The sequence below is a fragment of the Molossus molossus genome, unplaced genomic scaffold, assembly GCF_014108415.1.
Source record: "Molossus molossus isolate mMolMol1 unplaced genomic scaffold, mMolMol1.p scaffold_m16_p_13, whole genome shotgun sequence".
Classification (NCBI taxonomy): Eukaryota; Metazoa; Chordata; class Mammalia; order Chiroptera; family Molossidae; genus Molossus; species Molossus molossus.
In genome coordinates, this window is record NW_023425348.1 from 21,083,984 (window position 1) to 21,104,445 (window position 20,462).

General features: G+C 36.8%; 1 protein-coding gene across 2 annotated transcripts in view; it reads left to right on the forward strand.

Moving 5' to 3' along the window:
* PGR (progesterone receptor) overlaps window positions 1–20,462 on the forward strand; it is a 100,452-nt gene that overhangs the window by 52,338 nt on the left and 27,652 nt on the right. The window contains exon 4 of one of the 2 annotated variants that reach the window (XM_036258753.1): window positions 6,528–6,833. The exons of the other annotated variant lie outside the window; for it this stretch is intronic. Coding sequence (XP_036114646.1) covers window positions 6,528–6,833 — 306 coding nt within the window. The remainder of the gene's footprint in view (window positions 1–6,527; window positions 6,834–20,462) is intronic. 2 annotated transcript variants of the gene reach the window in all.

Consider the following 20,462-nt stretch of genomic DNA (forward strand, 5'->3'; position numbering starts at 1 on the left):
GAGAGGGAAGTTCATAGCACTACAAGCCTATCTTAAGAAACAAGAAAAATTTCTAATTAATTATCTACCCTACAACTTAAAGAACTAGAAAGTAAACAAAAAGAAAATGCCAGAGCAAGTAGAAGAAAATAAATAGTAAGCTGAGAGCAGAAATAAACAACATAGAGACTAAAAAAAACAACTCAAAAGATCAATGAAACAAAGAGGTGGTTCTTTGAAGAGATAAACAAGATTGATGGACACTTAGCCAGACACACCAAGAAACAAAGAGAGAGGATCCAAATAAACAAAATCAGAAAAAAAGAGGAGAGGTAACACCTGACACCACAGAAATACAAAGGATTACTACAAAATACTATGAACAACTATACAACAAATTGGACAATCTAGGCAAAATGGACAAATTTCTAGAATCATACAGTTTCCCAAAACTAAACCAGGAAGAGACAGAAAACTTCAACAGACCAATAACAACAAAATAAATTGAAGATGTAATCAACAAACAAAAGCCCAGGCCCAGACGGCTTCACAGGGGAGTTTTACTGAACATTCAGAGAAGAGCTAACACCTATTCCCCTCAAACTATTCCAAAAAATTCAAAAAGCAGGAAGGCTTCCAAACTCATTTTATGAGGCCAGCATAATTTGAATTCCAAAACCAGATAAAGACACTACAAAGAAAGAAATCTATAGGCCAATTTATGTGATAAACATAGATGCCAAAATATTAGCAAATCAAATCAAGCAATACATTAAAAAAATTATTCACCATGACCAAGTAGGATTCATCTCACGGATTTAAGGCTGGTACAGTATTTTCTAATCAATAAATGTGATACAACACATAAACAAAATGAAAGATAAAAACAATATGATCGTATCTATAGACGCTGAAAAAGCATTCAACAAAATTCAGCACCATTTCTGATAAAAATGCTCAGCAATGTGGGAGCAGAGGGATCATGTTGTCTCAACATAATAAAGGCCATATATGAAAAACCTATGGACAACATAATACTCATTGGGCAAAAACTACAAGCATTTCCCTTAAGAACAGGAGGAAGACAGGGATGCCCACTTTCATCACTCTTATTTAACATGGTACTGGAAGTCTTAGCCACAGCAATCAGACAGGAAGAAAAAATAAAAGGGATCCAAATTAGAAAGGAGGAAGTGAAACTGTCATTATTTGCAGATGACATGATATGGTATACAGAAAACCCTAAAGACTCTATCAAAAATCTACTAGATTTAATAAATGAATCTGGCAAAGTAGCAGGATACAAAATTAACATCCAGAAATTGATGGCATTTCTATACACTAATAATGAACTCACAGAAAAAGAAACTAAAAATCAATCCAATTTACCATAGTGGCAAAAAAATTAAGATACCTAGGAATAAATTTAACCAAAACAGTCAAGGACCTGTTTGCAGAAAACTACATGAAATTGAAAAAAAAAAATAGAGGAATATAAAAAAGTGGAAGCATATACTTTGTTCATGGATTGGGAGAAGTAACATCATTAAAATGTCCATACTACCCAAAGCAATCTAGATTCAATGAAATCCCCATTAAAATACCAATTACATATTTCACAGAACTAGAACAAATACTTCAAAAATTTATTTGGAACCAAAAAAAGACCTCAAATAGCCACAGCAATCTTGAAAAAGAAGAACAAAGTAGGAGGGATCTAAATACCGGATATTAGGTTATACTACAAAGCCATTGTAATTAAAACATTGCGGTACTGGCACAAGAACTGTCATATAGATCAATGGAACAGAAAATAGAACCTAGAAATTGGCCCGCCCAAGTCATTATGTTCAATTAATACTTAGTAAAGGTGGCAAGAGCATAAAGTAAAGTAAAGACAGCTTCTTTAATAAATGATGCTGGGAAAATTGGACAACTACATGCAAAAAATGAAACTAGACCACCAACTTACACCATACACAAGAATAAACTAAAAATGGATAAAAGACTTAAATGTGACTTGTGAATCCATAAAAATCTTAGAAGAAAACATAGGGAACAAAATTTTAGACATCACACACACAGCTGAATTTTCACTGATACAATGCCTAAGGCAAGAGAAACAAAGGAAAAAATTAATACATGGGACTACATCAATCTAAAAAGCTTCTGCACAGCAAAAGAAACAACCATCAAAATGAAAAGGGAACCCACTATATTATGGGAGAGTGTAATTGCCAATGATACATCAGACAAGGGGTTAATTTACAAAATATGTAGAGTACTCATACAATTCAACAAAAGAAGACAAATAATCCAATTTAAAAATGGGCAGAGGACCTAAATAGACACCTCTCCAAACAGGACATACAAATGGCCAAGAGACATATGAAAAAATGCTCAACGTCAGTAACCATCAGAGAGATGTAAATTAAAACAACTATGAGATATCACCTCACATCTGCCAGAATGGCTGCCATCAACAAATCATCACACAACAAGTGCTGGCAAGGATGTGGTGAAAAGGGGCTCTAGTACACTGCTGATGGAACTGCAGACTGGTGCAGCCACTATGGAAAAAAATGTGTTTCCTCAAAAAATTAAAAATAGAACTCCCATTTGATCCAGTGATTTCACTTCTAGGAATATATCCTAAGAAGCCTGGAACACTGATCAGAAAGAATGTATGTGCCTCTATGTTCATAGCAGCACTATTTACAATTGCTAAGATCTGGAAACAGCCCAAGTAACCATCAATAGGTGAGTAGATAAAAAAAGCTGTGGTACATATACACAATGGAATACTAGACAGCTCTAAGAAAGAAAGATTTCTTATCCTTTGAGATGACATGGAGGGTACTGAAGAGGATTATGATAAGCAAAATAAGATCAGAGAAAGACTGACGTCACATGATCTCACTTATTTGTGGAATATAATGAACAAAATAAGTTGATAAACAAAATAGACCCAAAGACATAGAAGTAGAAATCAGACTGACAAACCTCAGAGGAGGGGTGGGGGAGAAGAGATAAACCCTATAACTTATATGCATATATGCATAACCAATGGACATAGACAACAATAGTGGGGGATGGGGGCTGGATCAGAAGAAGGGTGTCAATGAGGGGAAAAGGAGAAACATCTGTAACAAAAATAAATTAATTCAATAAAAAATAATACTTTTTTTATGTTTAACATAATTCTCCTAGTGTGCAAAGTTCTCCTTTGTCTTACATGTCTTGATTAGCTCTGAAAGAATGAATAGCCTGAAAATTTGGAGAAATGAAGGCTATTTGAAGGGCCACCAGTATGGTCTACTGGGAAGACCATAGTTTTTTTCCTTAACATACTATTTAATTTTGCCCCATTCCCTCAAATCACTAGCACATTAATTTAAGCACATTTTACTCACAATACATATCATTATTTGGTATTATTTTACCCTTTCTTTTCTTTTTTTTTTTTTTTTATGGGTCCTCTCCATCTTCCTTCTAGAATATAAGCTCCATGAAAGCCTGTACCTTGTCTGACTGTTCACCCATGAAGTTTCAGAACCTTAAACTGTGCCTCACACATAAACTGCTCAATAAATGTTTTGTGAGTGATAGAAAGAAAAATAAAAGAAGGAAGATAACCTTTGATCAACATCTCTGTTCTGGCATTTATTAGCTTTACCAACTTGGCCAGTTATTTAGCCTCTATAGACCTATTCCTCATCTCTAAACTGGAAATGGTAATATTTATTTCAAAGGGTTAGGCTGCAAGTTATATTACATAAGACAGATATATAAATGACCTAGTTCAATATTAATTCACCTTTCAACCTTGCTTTTATCATGTATTCTCCTTCCTTTTCACTGGTAATCATGAAAAGACTAGATCATAAGCACAAATGTGAATAATTGCTATATTTATTCAGGCTACACTTTATGTAGTCAGCACAATAGGAAATTGCCTTGGAATTTATTTTGGGTATAAAACTCTCTAAAGTCTGATCAAAATATAAAACACTTACTTGCTCTAGGTTTCAAAGAGATTCCAGGATTTCATAGTGTTGTCAAATCCTGATAAACGTAGAACTGAAAGGATGTGAAAAAGAGAAAGGAGGTTAAAGTAAATTGGAAGGAAAATCATGTTAGAGTTATTGAAGAGAAAGGGAGGGGGTAGGTGTATGTCATATTTTTTGTTAATCATAATATTTTAGGATTGGAAAAGCCTTAAAAACCATTTAGTTCAACTCTTATATTCTTGCCTATACCTCTTTTCTAGAATCCCCACAAATGAACTAACTTCCTGAAACTCGAAGCTCTGTAATCTAACACTGAACATGCCATTTTGTCTACTCTTCATTTTCTCAGTCTACAAATAGAGCTAACAACACCTACCTTTCAATGCTATTGTGAGGCTAAATGATACAAATATAAAATTCTCGGCATATAGTAGGTGCTCCATAAATGTTACTTTGTTTATTTTTCCAATTCTGTCTGGAAATTTATTAGATATAATTAATCTTTTATAGTAGAGGATCTAGACAAAGTAAAAATAGTTACTTAAACTTTTTATTTGCCCTGATCTAGCAGCTTTTATTTCTCTAAAATCCTCATACACTCCAAATGTTACTTTCCTTCCCTCTAGTGATTCATTCTTTCCCCAGGGAGTCCCACTGATCTCTGTCAACAGTTCTGAATCATTTTTTATATATTGACCCTGGCATTTGTTTTCCTGTCACCTACAAGTTCTAGCTCAAATCCTTGGGAACTTTGGAGCAAGTGTAATCCTTTTCTTTACAGAGATACCTGAGCTCAGAAATCACAAAGGCACATGCTTAGAGAGACTAGGCAGGTAACATAACTGTGTAGAGTAGCAAGACTGAAGAAAACTGACCAATGGCCAACTGACCAGTTTGTGGTAGGAACTGGGGCATATTGGAGTGTCCATATGCCATTCAAAAGCAGCAGATGCAATTCAGCACTAACAGATTATTGCCATCTAACCAATTCAGTGATGTTTCCATAACTTTAGAAAGCATTGTATGAGTCAAACAAAATATGTCTGTGGGTCAGATCAGGCATCAGAGCTATCATAACAGCCTCTGTTTAGATCATTGCAAACCACTATCATGCCTCTCTTACCACTTTTTCCTGGATAACAAGCACAGCCCCTTCATACTGTTAAGCAGACCATGCCTGGCATAGAGCAGGTTGGGGCTGACCAGCCTGTCTTCTGCTCACCAGAACTTTCTCTAATTCACCCCAAGGCACCTGTGAACCAGGACCAGCCCAGCTGAACATTCTGGTCTCCTGCAAACAGTCTTCATGATACAGATTTTATTTTTTAATTTTTTAAAATCCCTACCAAATGATATTTTTTCATTTATTTTCAGGTAAGAGTGGGAGGCACAGAGAGAGAAAGAGAAGAGAAAGAGAGAGAGAGAGAGAGAGAAACATTGATGTAAGAGAGACACATTGATTGGTTGCTTCCTGCATCACCCTGACCAGGGCCAGGGACCGAACTGCAACTGAGGTACATGCCCTTGATCTGAATTAAACCCATGACTCTTTGGACTGTGGGCCGATGCTCTAACCTCTGAGCCAAACCGGCCAGGGCATGACACAGATTTTATATTCATCTCACCATCAGACTTTTTTTCTTTCTAACACATCCCAATTCATCAAAGTAGAAATTCTAGAAATTGTCTATAAATACAAATGTGGCCTCATCAACGAGATGTAGACTATCTTTTTCCTTAATTTAGAAAAGATATGCTTAATTTGGGGACCTTAGATTTTATAATAGTTCCTATATTGATTTCAAAGCATTTCAAGGAATCTAAAAACCCACCTAAGATTGTATACAAGATTTTGTAGGGCTTGCACATGTATATGCATATCTTTTCATAGGTCCTTAAAGGAATAAAGCTCAGAAGAAGATTCAACATCTGCTAAAGACTGTTTCAACTTATGTAGTCTGTAGCATTAGCTTTTGGGAGGCAGTGCTGCCAGAATATTAACCAATATTGAGCTTAGTCTCTGCTAAAAGCTATTTGTCTCTTCATATATGTTTCTTGCTGCAAAACTCCATAACCCTCTACTGAATACTGTTGTAATTACCTACACTGCACTAACCCAATTAATGCTGGTATAATTAATTCTTTAATCTCATTCTAAGACCTAACATGTTTCCTTACTCAATTTTATTTTATTAGATTGATGCCAAAACCTATAAAGTTTTGATTCTAAGATTTAAGAAAAATAATAGTCACACAGCCAGTGTGTCTCAGTGGTGGAGTATCAACCCATGCACCAAGAGATCACTGGTTCAATTCCCAGTCAGGGCACGTGCCTGGTTTCAGGCTTGATTGCTGCTAGGGGTTGTGCCAGAGGCAGCTGATCGATGTTTCTCTCTCATCAATGTTTCTATCTCTCTCTCTCTCCCTCTCCCTACCTCTCTAAAAATCAATAGAACATACTTTAAAAAATAATAATAATACTCTGTGGGAAGATTCAGTTGGTATGTATTTACATTAACTTTTTTTTCTTCCCTGTAGGTCGAAAGTTTAAAAAGTTCAATAAAGTCAGAGTTATGAGAGCACTAGATGCTGTCGCTCTCCCACAGCCGGTGGGCATTCCAAATGAAAGCCAAGCCCTGAGCCAGAGAATCAGTTTTTCACCAAGTCAAGACTTACAATTGGTCCCCTCGCTGATCAACCTGCTAATGAGCATTGAACCGGACATGGTCTACGCAGGACATGACAACTCCAAACCTGATACTTCCAGTTCTTTGCTGACAAGTCTTAATCAACTAGGCGAGAGACAACTTCTCTCAGTAGTCAAGTGGTCTAAATCACTGCCAGGTAAAAACCATCTGTAAATAGTAGCAAGGAATAAAGATTTTACTATATGTGCTATATTAGTTGATTGTTAAATAAAATAAGTCTGTACGGTAGATTAACTATAATGTAAACAGGAGTAGTACAGAGAAAGACAAATTGACCATCTTCTTTAAAATGTCTAGTTCATTCTAAACCCTAATTTGTTCAGGCTTAATTGGTTCAACATAAAACTGAACAGATCTATTATATAAGAAATCATAGTCTGCAGAGTATAGCAGGGTAACTATAGGCAACCAAGAAACAAAATTCTTAAATATAAATAAATAAATTTGACAGAAATGAACCTCCACTCATTATTTTTCCTAATTTATACCCAGACAAAGGAGGTGACAATTGGAATTTAAATCGTATCATCATGAAAGGATTGCCTGCTATTTTTGCTCCCTCGACACCACTTTACAGGAGCTAAGAGGTTGAAAGAATTACAAGTATGCAGCTCTCGGCAAAATCTTAGCCTGCAGAGCCAGGTGAATACGTAGGTAGCAATTGCTTCTGGAGGTGTTACTCCCATAATTAGAAATAGAACTTTTTCAAAATTACATTCTCTTTACACCAATAATATCCTAATACTACTTGGGGCTAATTATTGTTCTAATACCTGTTCAAGAATTAAACATATTATGTCATTTGTTTGAGTCTCCAAGTAAATTCAGTAGCTTTTAAAAATATAATTTCTTCCCAATTTGTCTTAATATATTTCTGTTATTACTCTACCTGAAAAGGTGGACATATAATAGATGAATTGTTATTGAAAATTCAAGGTTACAAGGAAAATAAAATAAAACAGATTCCTGGTTGTTGAATAAAAGTTAATAAAATTCACTTCTAATGGAGATATAGAAGTCTTATTAGCTTCAGTCTTGCTGAAAGGCCTTGGACAGGTATTTTTTTTTCTATTAGTAAAGTTCTAAATATTTAAGACTTACAGTAAAGTAGTTCTCAGATTTTATAGATCTTTATTACATAAAAATATAATAGAATTCACTTTTTTGTTTAAAATTGAGTGTTGAAATGTATGTTTAACTTTTCTCAGTTTTTCTTTTATTTAGGAAAGGAGATTTCTTTGGTTTTTGTTAATATAGTTTATATTTTTTTTGTTGATATTTTAGAGGTTCTTTACTGTTTAAGAAGATTCTGCTATCAGCAAAGAAAATAACCAGCTGTAATTTAAAAGATAATTTTTACTCACTTTGGATAAAAGCTAACTGAGTTTTTGAAGTTAAAACTCTTGTTATCTGACAATATTTTTAACCTCTGCACACCCTCAAAAAGAGTGAAAGAAAATTTATTCATTGAATTTGGTGGCAACTTTTTAATGTCACAAAATAGAATTCATGTGTAAGTAAATAGAAATGATGGCATCACCCATATTACATATATTGTTACTGTTTTCATTAACTGTACAATAAGGAAAGCATTAAGATTGTTCAAGTATTGTATACTACATGGTTTTTTTTTTTTACAATATTTGCACAGCTTGCGTTCTGGGAGTAACTCAAATGAATGAATGATGAAAATGGTTAATAAACCAGAGTGAAAGGACTGGATCGACTTATATATGTAAAGTAATATGATATCATTAGCTACTCAAAACTTTTCAGTTGACTTTAAACCAGAGTACAGCTTTTTTTTTCACTTGATTCACTCAGTAAGCATTTATTGCATACCTGCTGTGTGCAAGACCTAACAATTAAACAGTGGTGTTAGAAAGAGAATCCGGAAGCCTGTGCTCATGTATTTTGTTTTGTTGTTTTTTTGTGAGGACCTGAGGACATTTTTCCATTTTTTGTTCAGATAGAGTGGGAGGGAGAGAGAGGAAGAGAAAGAGAGAGAGAAATATCGACGTGAAAGGGACACATCGAGTGGCTGCCACCCGCACAACCCAACCAGGGCTGGGGACAAACTGCAACCGAGGTACATGCCCTTAGCGGGAACCGAACCTGGTTCTCCCTGGACCGAAGGCCAATGCTCTAACCGCTGAGCCAAATTGGCCAGGGCTGTGCTCATGTATTTTGATAGAGCACTTCCTAGCATCTGGTCATCAGTTTTGCATGTAAGAGAAATTTATTTTATCCAGTAATTCACATTTTTTCTTTTATTTTTTAATGGTAGTTGATGTACAATGTTATATTAAATTCAGGTGTACAATATAGTGATTAGACCTTTTTGCAACTTACAGACTGATCACACAATACGTCTAGTACCCATCTGGCACCATACAGTTGTTACAGTATTATTGACTATATTTCCTATGCTGTACTTTACATCCCTTCACTAGTTTTGTAACTGGAAGTTTGTACTTCTTAATCTCTTTCAAATTTTTCAGCATCCCCCCACACCCTCCTACCTGGCAACTATCAGTTCTCTGCATCGACGAGTTTATTTTTGTTTTGTTTGTTCATTTATTTTGTTTTTTAGGTTCCATATGTAAGTATTTGTCTTTTTCTGCTGACTTATTTGACTTAACATAATACCCCCTAGGTCTATATATCCATTTTGCCACAAATGACAGTATTTCATCTTTTCTTATGGCTGAGTAGTATTTCATTGTAAATATGTGCCACATTTTCTTTATCCAGTCATCTATCGGTGGACACCTAAGTTACTTCAATATCTTGGCTATTGTAAATAGTACTCCAGTGAACACAGTATTATGGAATTGCTGGGTCATATGATAATCCTATTTATTAAATTTTTTCCTAGGTATTTTATTTTTTATAAGGCAATTATAAATAATATTTTCATTAATTTTTTTTCTGATAGTTCAATTTTCTTGTGTAAAGACAACCAATTTCTGAATATTAGTTATCCTGTATTTTACTGAATTTATTTATTAGTTGTAATAGTTTTTTGTGGAGTTTTTTAGGATTTTAAAAATATGTATATAGTATCACATCAGCTGAAAATAGTGACTGTTTTACCTACTCTTTTTTTTTTTATAGATTTTTAAAAAGTTATGTTTTTATTGATTTTAGAAAGAGAGAGAGAGAAAAGGAGAGGGAGAGAGAGAAAAAAACACTGATGAGAGAAACTGATTGGCTGCCTCCTGCATGCCCCCTACCAGGGATGGAGCCTGCAACCCAGGTGTGTGCCCTAACCAGGAATCAAAAGGTGCATAGGCCTTAACCAACTGAGCCACACCAGCCAGGGTTACCTATTCCTTTTTAATCTGATGCCTTTTATTTCTTTTCCTTTCTGATAGTGTAGCTAGAAGACCAATATTATGTTGATTAAAAATGCTGAGAGTGGGCATAATTATCTATTTCCGAATCTTAAAGAAAAAGCTTTTAGCTTTTCACTGTCAAGTATCATGTTAATTGTGGCTTTGTCATACATGGCCTTTATTATGTTGAGGTATATTTTCTTTATTCCCACTTGGCTGATTGTTTTTTATCATAGAGTTGAATTTTGTCAAATGCTTTTTCTGTATCTATTGATATAATCATATGCTTTTAATCTTTTTGTTTATGTGGTGAATTATGTTAATTTGTGGATATTGAACCAACCTTGCATTCTGGAATAAATCCCACTTGATCTTGATGCATGATATTTTTCATATATTGCTGCATTTGCTTTTGCATCTATGTTCATCAAAAATATAGATACATTTTTTGTAATGTTTTGATCTAGTTTTGGTATCAAGGTAATGCTGGAATTGTAAAATGAGTGTGAGAGCCTTCTTTCCTCTTCAATTTTTTGGAATAGTTCAAAAAGGTAGATATTAATTCTTTTTTTGCATCTTTGGAAAAATTTACCTGGGAAGTCATATGGTCTAGGACTTTTGTTTGTTGGAGGTTTTTTATTACTGATTCAATTTCATTATTAATAATTGGTCTGTTCAGATTTTCTGTTTCTTCCTGATTCAGTCTTAAAGATTTTATCATTCTAGGAATTTATCCATTTCTTCCAGGTTGTCCAGTTTGGTATATATTTGTTATGGTATTTTTCTATAATCCATTCTATTTCTGTGACATCAGTAGTCACTTATCCTATATCTCTGACATATATATGTATATATATACATATATATGTATATACATGTATATATATACACACACATACATATATATGTGTATATATACACACATGTGTATACACACATATATATATATATGACTCTATTTCTCTTTATGAGTCTGGCTAAAGGTTTATCAATTCTGTTTTGTTTTGGGGGTTTTTGTTGTTGTTGTTTGGAGATTTGATGTTTGTTCTTATTTATTTGTTACTCTTAGAAAATCTCATTTTTGACTGGACTCAGACTTAGAGGTAGAAGCTCTCAGAGAGGACAGCCTATGTCTCTTGGCAATCTGTTTCTGGCATTTTTTCTTTGGCCTACTTCATCCTCTTAGCCAAAGTTTAGCATATTCTGCAGCCTCTTCCATATTTTTATTAGTACATTGTTTCTTCAGAGCAATGCGCTGATGTTTGTGTTGCAAGACACGTGGAGTAACAAGACACTGAATCTTGGGTGCCTTAGTCCTAGGTTTCTTTGTTTAGAGACTTTTTCACAACATATTGGCAGATATCATCATCTTTTTTTGAGAGACTGAAAAGTTTGCAGATTCTTCTAGTTCTTTTGGAACCCAGGCAACTAGTTACAGTAGTATCAGTGAGACCAGGAATATCTTTCCCCCTTTTTTCTTAAAATGACCAACTTGAGAACACTGAGATTGGCATCCACAATGCAACTCCGAACAGATTTGCAATTTCTCTCTCCAGTCCTCCTTGGTCTATAACAGGAATGTCCCTTACTCAGAAGCAGGTGGACACAGCCATGGGTCAAGATGCCCTGCTCCATGGAGATACCTTGTTTGTCATTCCCACCACTGATTCAAACCACACAGCCCTTTCATTCTTTACCTAAGGTGTCAGCAGCAAGTTCTGTAGCCATACACTTCTCATTAGATGTATGAAGTTTGCGTTTATCATCCACTTCAGTGAGTTTCTGGCAACCACTGGCTGAGAAAGAGAGGTTCAGCTCTAGTCTTTATTATTTCCTTTATTCTATTCACTTTGAGATTTGTTTGTTGGTTCTTTAGTTAGTTCCTTTAGGTATAAGGTTAGATTATTTGAGATTTTTTTGTGTTTCTTGAGATAGGCCTAAATTGCTATAAATTTCCCTCTTAGATTGCTTTTGCTGTGTCTCATACATTTCATTATTGTGTTTCCATTCTCATTTCTTTCAAGATATATTTTTAAGTCCTCCTTCACCTGTTCATTAATTCATTCATTGTTCAGGAGCATGTTGTTTAGCCTCCATGTGGTTGTGTTTTTCGAGTTTTCTTCTAGTAATTGATATCTACTATTGTGATCAGAGAAGATACTTAATATGATTTCAGTCTTTTTAAAATTATTGGAACTTGTTTTATGGTCTATCATGTGTTCTATCCTGGAAAATGTTTCATGTACACTTTCAAAGAATGTATATTCAACTGTTTTGGGGTGGAATGTTCTATAGGTGTCTAAGTCATCTGATCTAATGTGTCTTTAGGATGCAGTTTCTTTGTTGATTTTCTGTCTGAATGATCTATCCATTGATGTAAGTGTGGTGTTAAAGTCCCCTCCTATTATTGTATTAATGTCAATCTCTTTATGTCTGAAAACATTAACATAGTATTTGCTTTATGTATTTAAGTGGTCCTATGTTGGGTGCATATAGATGTTTACAAGAATTATATCTTTTGTTGGGTTGATTCCTTTATCATAATGTAATGTCCTTTTTTTGTCTCTTGTTACAGACTTTGTTTTAAACTCTGTTTTGTTTAAGTATTGCTACCCCAGCTTTTGTTTCATTTCTATTTATGTGAAAGTCTTTCAATCTGAAGTGAGTCATTTAGACAACATATGGGGTGCTGGTTTTCTTTGTTTTGTTTTGTTTTTAAGAAACATCGATGTGAGAGAGACACATCGAGTGGCTGCCACCCACACAACCCAATCAGGGCCAAGGACAAACTGTAACCAAGGTACGTGCCCTTAGTGGGAACCGAACCTGGGGCTCTTTGGTCCACATGTCAACGCTCTAACCACTGAGCTAAACCAGCCAGGGCTGGTGTGCTGTTTTTTATATCATAAGCTACCCTATGCCTTTGATTTGGATAGTTTAATCCATTTACATGTAAGTAATTATTAGTTAATAATAAGACAGGTATACAGTTATTGCCATTTTATTAATTGTGTTCTAGTTTTCTTTGTGGTTCTTCTTGGTTACTTTCTTCTCCTCTTGTTCTCTTGTAATTTGATGACTTTGTGCAGTTTACACTTGGATTTCTTTCTCTTTGTTTTTTGTACATCTAGTATAGGTTTTTAGTTTATGACTGTCATGCACTTCATATAGACCACCCTATACTTATAGCAGTCTATTTTAAGTTGATGATTACTTAAGATTGAATGTGTTCTGAAATCACTACATATTTTAGTCACACCCCCCCCCACAAGAATGTTTTTGTCATCATTTTATACCTCTTTTGTATGTGTGTATCCCTTCATTTATTATTGCATTTATACATGATCTTACTTTTTTTTCTTTAACCCTCACTCAAGGATATTTTTCTCATTGATTTTAGAGAAAGTGGAAGGGAGAGAAGGAAGAGGAGAAGAGAGAGTGGGGGGGAGAAACATTGATGTGAGAGAGACACATTGATTGGTTGCATTCTGCTCATGCTCCAACCAGAGCCAGGGATTGAACCTACAATCCAGGTACCCAGGTACATGCCTTTGACAAGGAATCAAACCCATGACCCTTTGGTCCACAGGCTGATGCTCCAAACCCTGAGCCACACCGGCCAGGGCTGATCTTACTATTTTTATCTTTTAAACTTCTCATTAGCTTTTATAACTTATTGATACAGTACTTTCACTAAGTGTTTGCCATTTTCAGTGAGATTTCTGCTTTTCTGTGTTTTTCGTTTCAGTTTTGGCCTTTATTTTCTACTTGGAGTCCCTTTAACATTTCTTGCAATTCTGCTTTCCTTGTTACATACTCCTTTACCTTTTGTTTTTCTGGGAAACTCTTTATCTCTCCTTAAAGTTTAAATGATAACCTTGCTGCACAGAGTATTCTTGGTTATAGATTTTTTCCATTCATGACTTTGGATATATAATGCCAATCCTTTCTGGCTTTCAAAGTTTCTGTTGAAAACAGGCTTCAAATAGTCTTATGGGGGCTCCCATGCATCTAACTAGCTGCTTTTATCTTGCTTCTTTTATGATTCTTTCTTAGTCTTTAACATTGCATTTTAATTATAATGTGTCTTGGTATGGGCCTCTTTGGGTTCATCTTGTTTGGAACTCTCAGCACTTCATGGATTTGTATGTCTATTTTGTTCACTGGGTTAGGGAAGTTTTCAGTCATCCTTGCTTCAAATAGGTTCCAATACCTTTCTCTCTTCTTCTCAGACCCCTGTGATGTGAGTGTTGGTAACTTGACGTTGTGCCAGAGGTCCCTTTAATATCCTTTTTTTTTTTTGCTATTTTTAATTGGTTGTTTACCTAAGATGCCTTGTCATCTAGATTGCTGATTTAATCTTCTGCTTCATCTAATCGTTATCTATTCCCTCTACTGTATCTTTCAATTTTGTTACTGTATTTTTTATTTCTATTTATTTTTTGCAATTTTTGTTACAGATGTTTCTCTTTTTTCCTCCCTAGATACCCACCTTCTGATTGCTCCCCAGCATTGTTGTCTATGTCCATTGGTTATGCATATTTGTATATAAGTTCTTTGGTTTACCTCACCCTCTCCCTTGCCCCACTCCTTTGAGGTTTGCCAGTCTGAACCATACTCCTTTCTATGTCTCTGGGTCTATTTTGTTCATCAGCTTATTTTCCATTTCTAATTGGCTCTTCTTTTTATAGTCTCTGTCTCTTTGTTGCAGTTCTCACTGAGTTTATCTCTTTTCTTGAGTGCTTTGAGGATCTTTATTACCAATGTTTTGAATTCTTTACCATGTATATTGCTCATGTCCATTTTGTTTAGTTTTTTTGTCGTTGTTGGCAGTGGTGGTCTTTTTTGGTAGAGTTGGGTCTTATTCTTTCATTTAGAACATGTTTGGCTCCCATTTTGGCTGGTTCTGTGTAGTTATTATTATTTTCTTTGAGTTGTCTATGTCAGTATTTATTGTATTAATTTTACTGTGTAGTTATTTTTATGTATTAGTTAGGTGTGCTACATCTCCCTGGCTTGAAAGAATGGTCTTATACACAAGGTGTCCTATGGGGCCGATAATAGTACAATACCCAGTCACCTGAGCCAGGTGCTCAAGGTGTGTTTCCTATGTGGGTTGTGTGTGTCCTCCTGTTATAATTGGGCTTAACTGCTGCTAGAACACCAGTGAGTGGAATTGACCCTCAGGCCACCTGTCTGTGAGGGCTGGCTGTGACTACATTGGATGAGCTATCTCGAGGGAGCGGATTCCAAGGGATGAGAGTCACTTTAGCAGTGCTCTACTGCCATCCATGGCTGCTATTTGTGTATATTAGTTGTGAAGTTGCTTGGGTGGGGTTCTGGTGCAGTCAAAAGTCAGCTGCTGGTTGTGTAGGGTCTGGAGTCTCTTGTCAGGGGCTCTTGTGGGAATTGAGGTCAGCTGCTGGTATTGCTCTTTGGTAGGAGCTACAATGTGATCTGGAGTTGGTCACTGATTGTGCCAGCCTTGAAGCAACTTGGGAGAAGTTATGAGCCAAATCTGGCAGCCACTTTAACCAGGCTTGGTACTGCTTAGTTGGAGCTACCTTGAAAGCCAAGACTGGCTGCTGCTTATGTTAGGCTTGGGGGCACTTGGTGGAAACTATGTTACAAGTTGAGCTCAGTTACTACAGTGTAAAGTTTGTGGGCTTTTGGGAGAGTCTGCAGTGCTTTCTGAGGCTGGCTGCCAATTTTGTGGGGTTTTCAGAACTTTGAGGGTGTCTGTAGCAAGAGCTTAGGCCAGCCACCACTCATGTGGGAGGATCTGGGAGTTGCAATAAGAGGTTCCAACTGGGTGAGCGGGTTGAGTAAGGAAGTTTCTCAGGGAGATGCCAGAGCTGGGAAAATGGTGTGGGCTGGGCAACTGGTGTTAGGTTAATGGACAGTGACAAATTTTGCACCGGCCTTCACAGAGCCAGATGAGTGGGAAGATAGCTCAACAAAAGCGCAATGGTGCCTGCCAGTGCTCCTGTCTCCTGAGAGTTCTGATTCTCCCCTCCAGTCCTCACCTTAAAGTTAGCCAATTTAATGTATCCTATAGGACCCAGGTGCTTCTTAAACTGCTGCCCCTGCCCTGGAACTTGGAGAGAATGACTAAGTGTGTGAATCCTTTAACAGCAGCATCTCAATCTCCTTCAGCTTTTTGTCTCTCTGGGGTATAATCCCAGCTGGTTTTCAAAGCCAGATATTATGGAACTTCTCGTCCTAACACAGGTGCTCCAGGCTGGAAAACCCAGAATGGTGCTTGGACCTGTTGTTTCTTGGGTGGACCTATATAGCCGAGCTATTCCACCCATTTATTGTCACACCATGTGTGTAGGATTTGTTCATACCACGTCTCTGCTCCTCCTATCCATCTTTTTAAAAATCTTCACCCTAGGATATGTTTTACTGATTTTAGACAGAGGGGAAGGGAGAGAAAGAAATATCAATTGCTTGCTTCCCCCATGCATACCAACCGGGGTATGTACCCTGACCAGGAATTGAATCTACAACCGTTGGTATAAGGGTGGAAGCTCCAACCAACTGAGCTACACCAGCCAGGGCCCTCCTATCCATTTTGGTGTGGCTTCTTCTTTATATTCTTAGTTATGGGAATTCCGTTGATCTATTTTTAGGGAGGTTCTTAGTGATGGGTGTTTCATAATTTAGTTGTAATTTTTGATGTTTGTGAGAAGGTGAATTCAGAGTTGAACTACTCTGCCACCTTTACTGTTTGAATCTCCATTCACTCACGTTATTGCACTATGAAAGATGGACTTTTGTTAAATGAAGTTCACTAACACACCAGAATGTCAGTTCACTTTGTTTAAAGTGCAAAAAAAAGATATTGTTAGAAAAATGGTTAGATATTCAGGTCAGCCTTTCATAACAGGAAAATGTATTTGGGAAGTCAGATTAAGATCAGATTTAGAATGATATCATAACAAAGGTGGCAGCACAACACACGAGGGCCCCAAAACCTATATCAGAAGACCCTGAGAAGATTCTTGTTGCCAGGTCAAGACTTCCCCTTTTTTTTCGGTCTAGCTTTTCTGTTTTTATGGACCTGTTATAATAATTACAGCTTATCTAACATCTCTCTCATAATATTTTAGAGATATCTTTGTTTCTAATGTTAAACAAACAAAAGAACTTTCACAGTCAAAAGCATTCCAAAAAAAAATGGTTTCTTTTCTTTTAGGAAAAAGAAAGGGTTTATTTAGCCAATGCTAGCCAGAAAAGGACCAGGTCCTTCTCTAAACCACCAGTGACAGGGCTGGATGGAGAAGACATGTCCACCATCCTAAAGTGGATTGGCTCTTCTATACATTATGTTTTTCAACATTTCTATGTCTTTACTCATGGTGCTCATGTCCTTACACATGCTGTTGAGCTTCCTCAAGATCATGGCTCTGAATTCTAGTTCTGTTAACTTGCTTAACTGCACCTCATTTATCTTATCTTCGGTAGAGGTCTCTTGTTCTTTCATTTGGCTTTTGTTTCTGTTTTTCACCATTTTGGCTATCACAGTGGGCTTTGTAGTCTGCCAAATTTTCCCTGTGGGTGTTGGTGCTCTGCTGTTTGTGGCTCCCTCTCCTGGGTTTGGATGAGGCAGGGAGGACCCACTTTAAACACCACTGTCAAGTTTTACTTTCCTGGTTAGAGTTGCTAGCCCAGGGAACAGTAGTTATCCTCTAGCTTTTTTGCCTGGAGGCTATTAGCTCAGCTGAAGAACCCTGGTTTCTGAGTTGACTGAAAAACTCCCTCAGGTGCTCAGTGTAAGAGGATTTCCCGAGGGTGGGGCAGATGCTGGTTGTTAATGGGCCTCAATTAGCATTTCAATGGCCACCAGGTGGGGTTGAATCTCCGAGGGAGGGGCCGCCACCTCTCTCCAGGGCCCTGGGAAGGAGTAAGATGACCACAGTCCTGTGTGGCTGCACTCAGCAAAAGCTCTGAGCACCCTCCAAATCCCGAGTGTCCCCACACAGTTTCAGTCCAGTCTGCTTTCCCTCTGCCGGAGCCCAGGGTGAGTGGCTGCTGCCAATTTAGCCTCTGTCCAGGCTCTGCGTCGTGGAGCCACCTGGGACTTTAACCCAATGGCCCTGCTCCGAGCTAAAGGTGGCCGAGGCTGCGGCACTAGCCGAGGGCGTAGCACCCAGCTGAGGTTGCAAGACCCAGCCGAGGCCACAGGACCCAGCCCAGGGCACAGCTTCCAGCCAAGTCCCCTGGTCCCAGCCGAGTCCGCTGGTCCCAGCCCAGGCCGCTGCGGACCGTGGGCTCCCGGCCCCCTTTTGCATCTTTGCAAGCCTACCAGGACTGAGTCAGTGTCCCTGGTTATGGGGTCCTCCAAGCTGCTTTTCGGTTGCCCCTTCCTGATGATTTGTCTTTATTTTCGTTGTAATTCCAGTTTGGTCCTGGGAGATGGTCTGTGTAGCTCCATTCACTCCGCTGCCATTTTTTCTCTCCCTATACATATGTTTTAAGGAAAAAAATTGTAAGTTTTTTTTGAAAAAAATTTATACTGGCAACAGATAAGGGGGAGGGAGGGAAAACTTGGAGTGGGGTCAGTTCTAGGATAGGTGCACGTCCATAAGGAAGAGATATTTACTACTTTGGATTAGTTGTGTGCAACAGTCCTGAAATTCATTGCATAAGCAGGATGAGATGTTGTCTAGCTACTTCATTTTATTTTATTTATTTACTTTTAATTGTTGAAAGTATTACAGATGTCCTTTTTTTTTTTTTTTTTCTTTTTTTAATCCTCACCTGAGGATATTTTTCCATTTATCTTCAGACAGAGTAGGAGAGAGAGAGACAGACATCTATATATCAATGTGAGAGAGACACATCAATTGGTTGTTACCCTGATCAGGGCCGGAAACCGAACTGCAACCGTGGTGGTACATGTCCTTCATGGGAATTGAACCTGCGACTTTTCGGTCCGAGGGCCGATGCTCTAACCATAAGAAAACGAGCCAGGGTGATGCCCTTTCTTTTTAAATAGCCACCTGAGAATTTATTCAAAGCTCCAACATATATTCAGGAATGTGAGCAATCTGTTATTTGGCCTGTAGTTACTAATTAGTTTATTACTCTTGTCTCTCACTCTCTGGTCCACTGTAATTTAATTTAGGACATTTCAGAATTTTTCTCTTGTCATTGTTTAATGCAGACTTGAAAAATGTTTTATCCTCATAACAGCACATATACAAATGACCTGTGAGGAAACATTGTATTTGACAAATTGCATTTATACATGAGTGGTTTTACATAGACTTTTTGCCTTAACTTCAATGGGTAATACTTTCATATTTGGAGAGTGAAGCAACACAATATTTGCAAAATTTTAAAAATGAACAAGGCACCTTCTTTCTGTCAAGGAACTTTCAATCCAGTGGGATAGATAAGATACCCAAACAAGTGTAATGAAAGTGACGTAAGATACAAAGGAAATGGGGACAGAAGAATATTTTTGGCTTCAGTGACTAGAGAAGGTTTGAGACAAGGTGTCAGTTAAATTGCATCTTCAGTTAGAAATGAGACTTTGATAACTCATGATAAGAAGGGAAAACATTCCAGATAGAAAGAATAGTGTGGCTGTTGATGTAAAATAAGGAAAACATTAGTTATGTTTGGTGAATAATTAATAACCAACATAATAATGGTTCTCAAGTTTTTCAAGTATGAGGGTTCCTTAGTAACATGAAAAATACTGTATTTTAAAATAGCTACTGATTGAGAAAATATATTTATGCATAAGGTTTCCTGAACACTACTACAATAAGTACTAGCCTCCAGGAGTTTCATCACTCAAGCATTAAAAACACCACTGACAATAAATTTATATTGGAGAGAGTAACATAAAGTAAATTTAGAGCCACAAATTATAGAGTAATCAAGCAGAGTCTTACAAGCCAGGGAAGGTTTTGAAGTTAGATTAGTAAGTACTCATTCCCAAATTAGTTCCAACTTTAATTATTTTTCATGCTGTATATCAATGTATTATAGCAGAGTTGATGTGAAAACTTTTTCTTTTTATAAATTTGTCTTGATTCTTCTATTTGTTTGATGAAAAAATCTATATAGGTCAATGCTTTGTCATTTTTAAGCATTGCATTTTTTAATAAATACTTCTTGGTTTTAGCCAGACCACTTGCAATCATCAGTAGCAGAAGACTGAATCAGTACTTTGACTCATTTTCTGCCTTTGAAGCATGCGAAAATATATTTTGAGTCAATGACAGCCATTGCATATGTGACAAAGCGTTTTTTTTCCCTTTCTTCCCAAATAAAATTAATAAATCAAATTACTTCCCCCACCAAAAAAGTGATAGGAAAGAAATGAGATTAGCCTATTAAGAGTAAAGTTAGGCTTTAATAATTCTTTATGAAGACTTAAAAATGATTTCTATAGCATCTTATTCCAC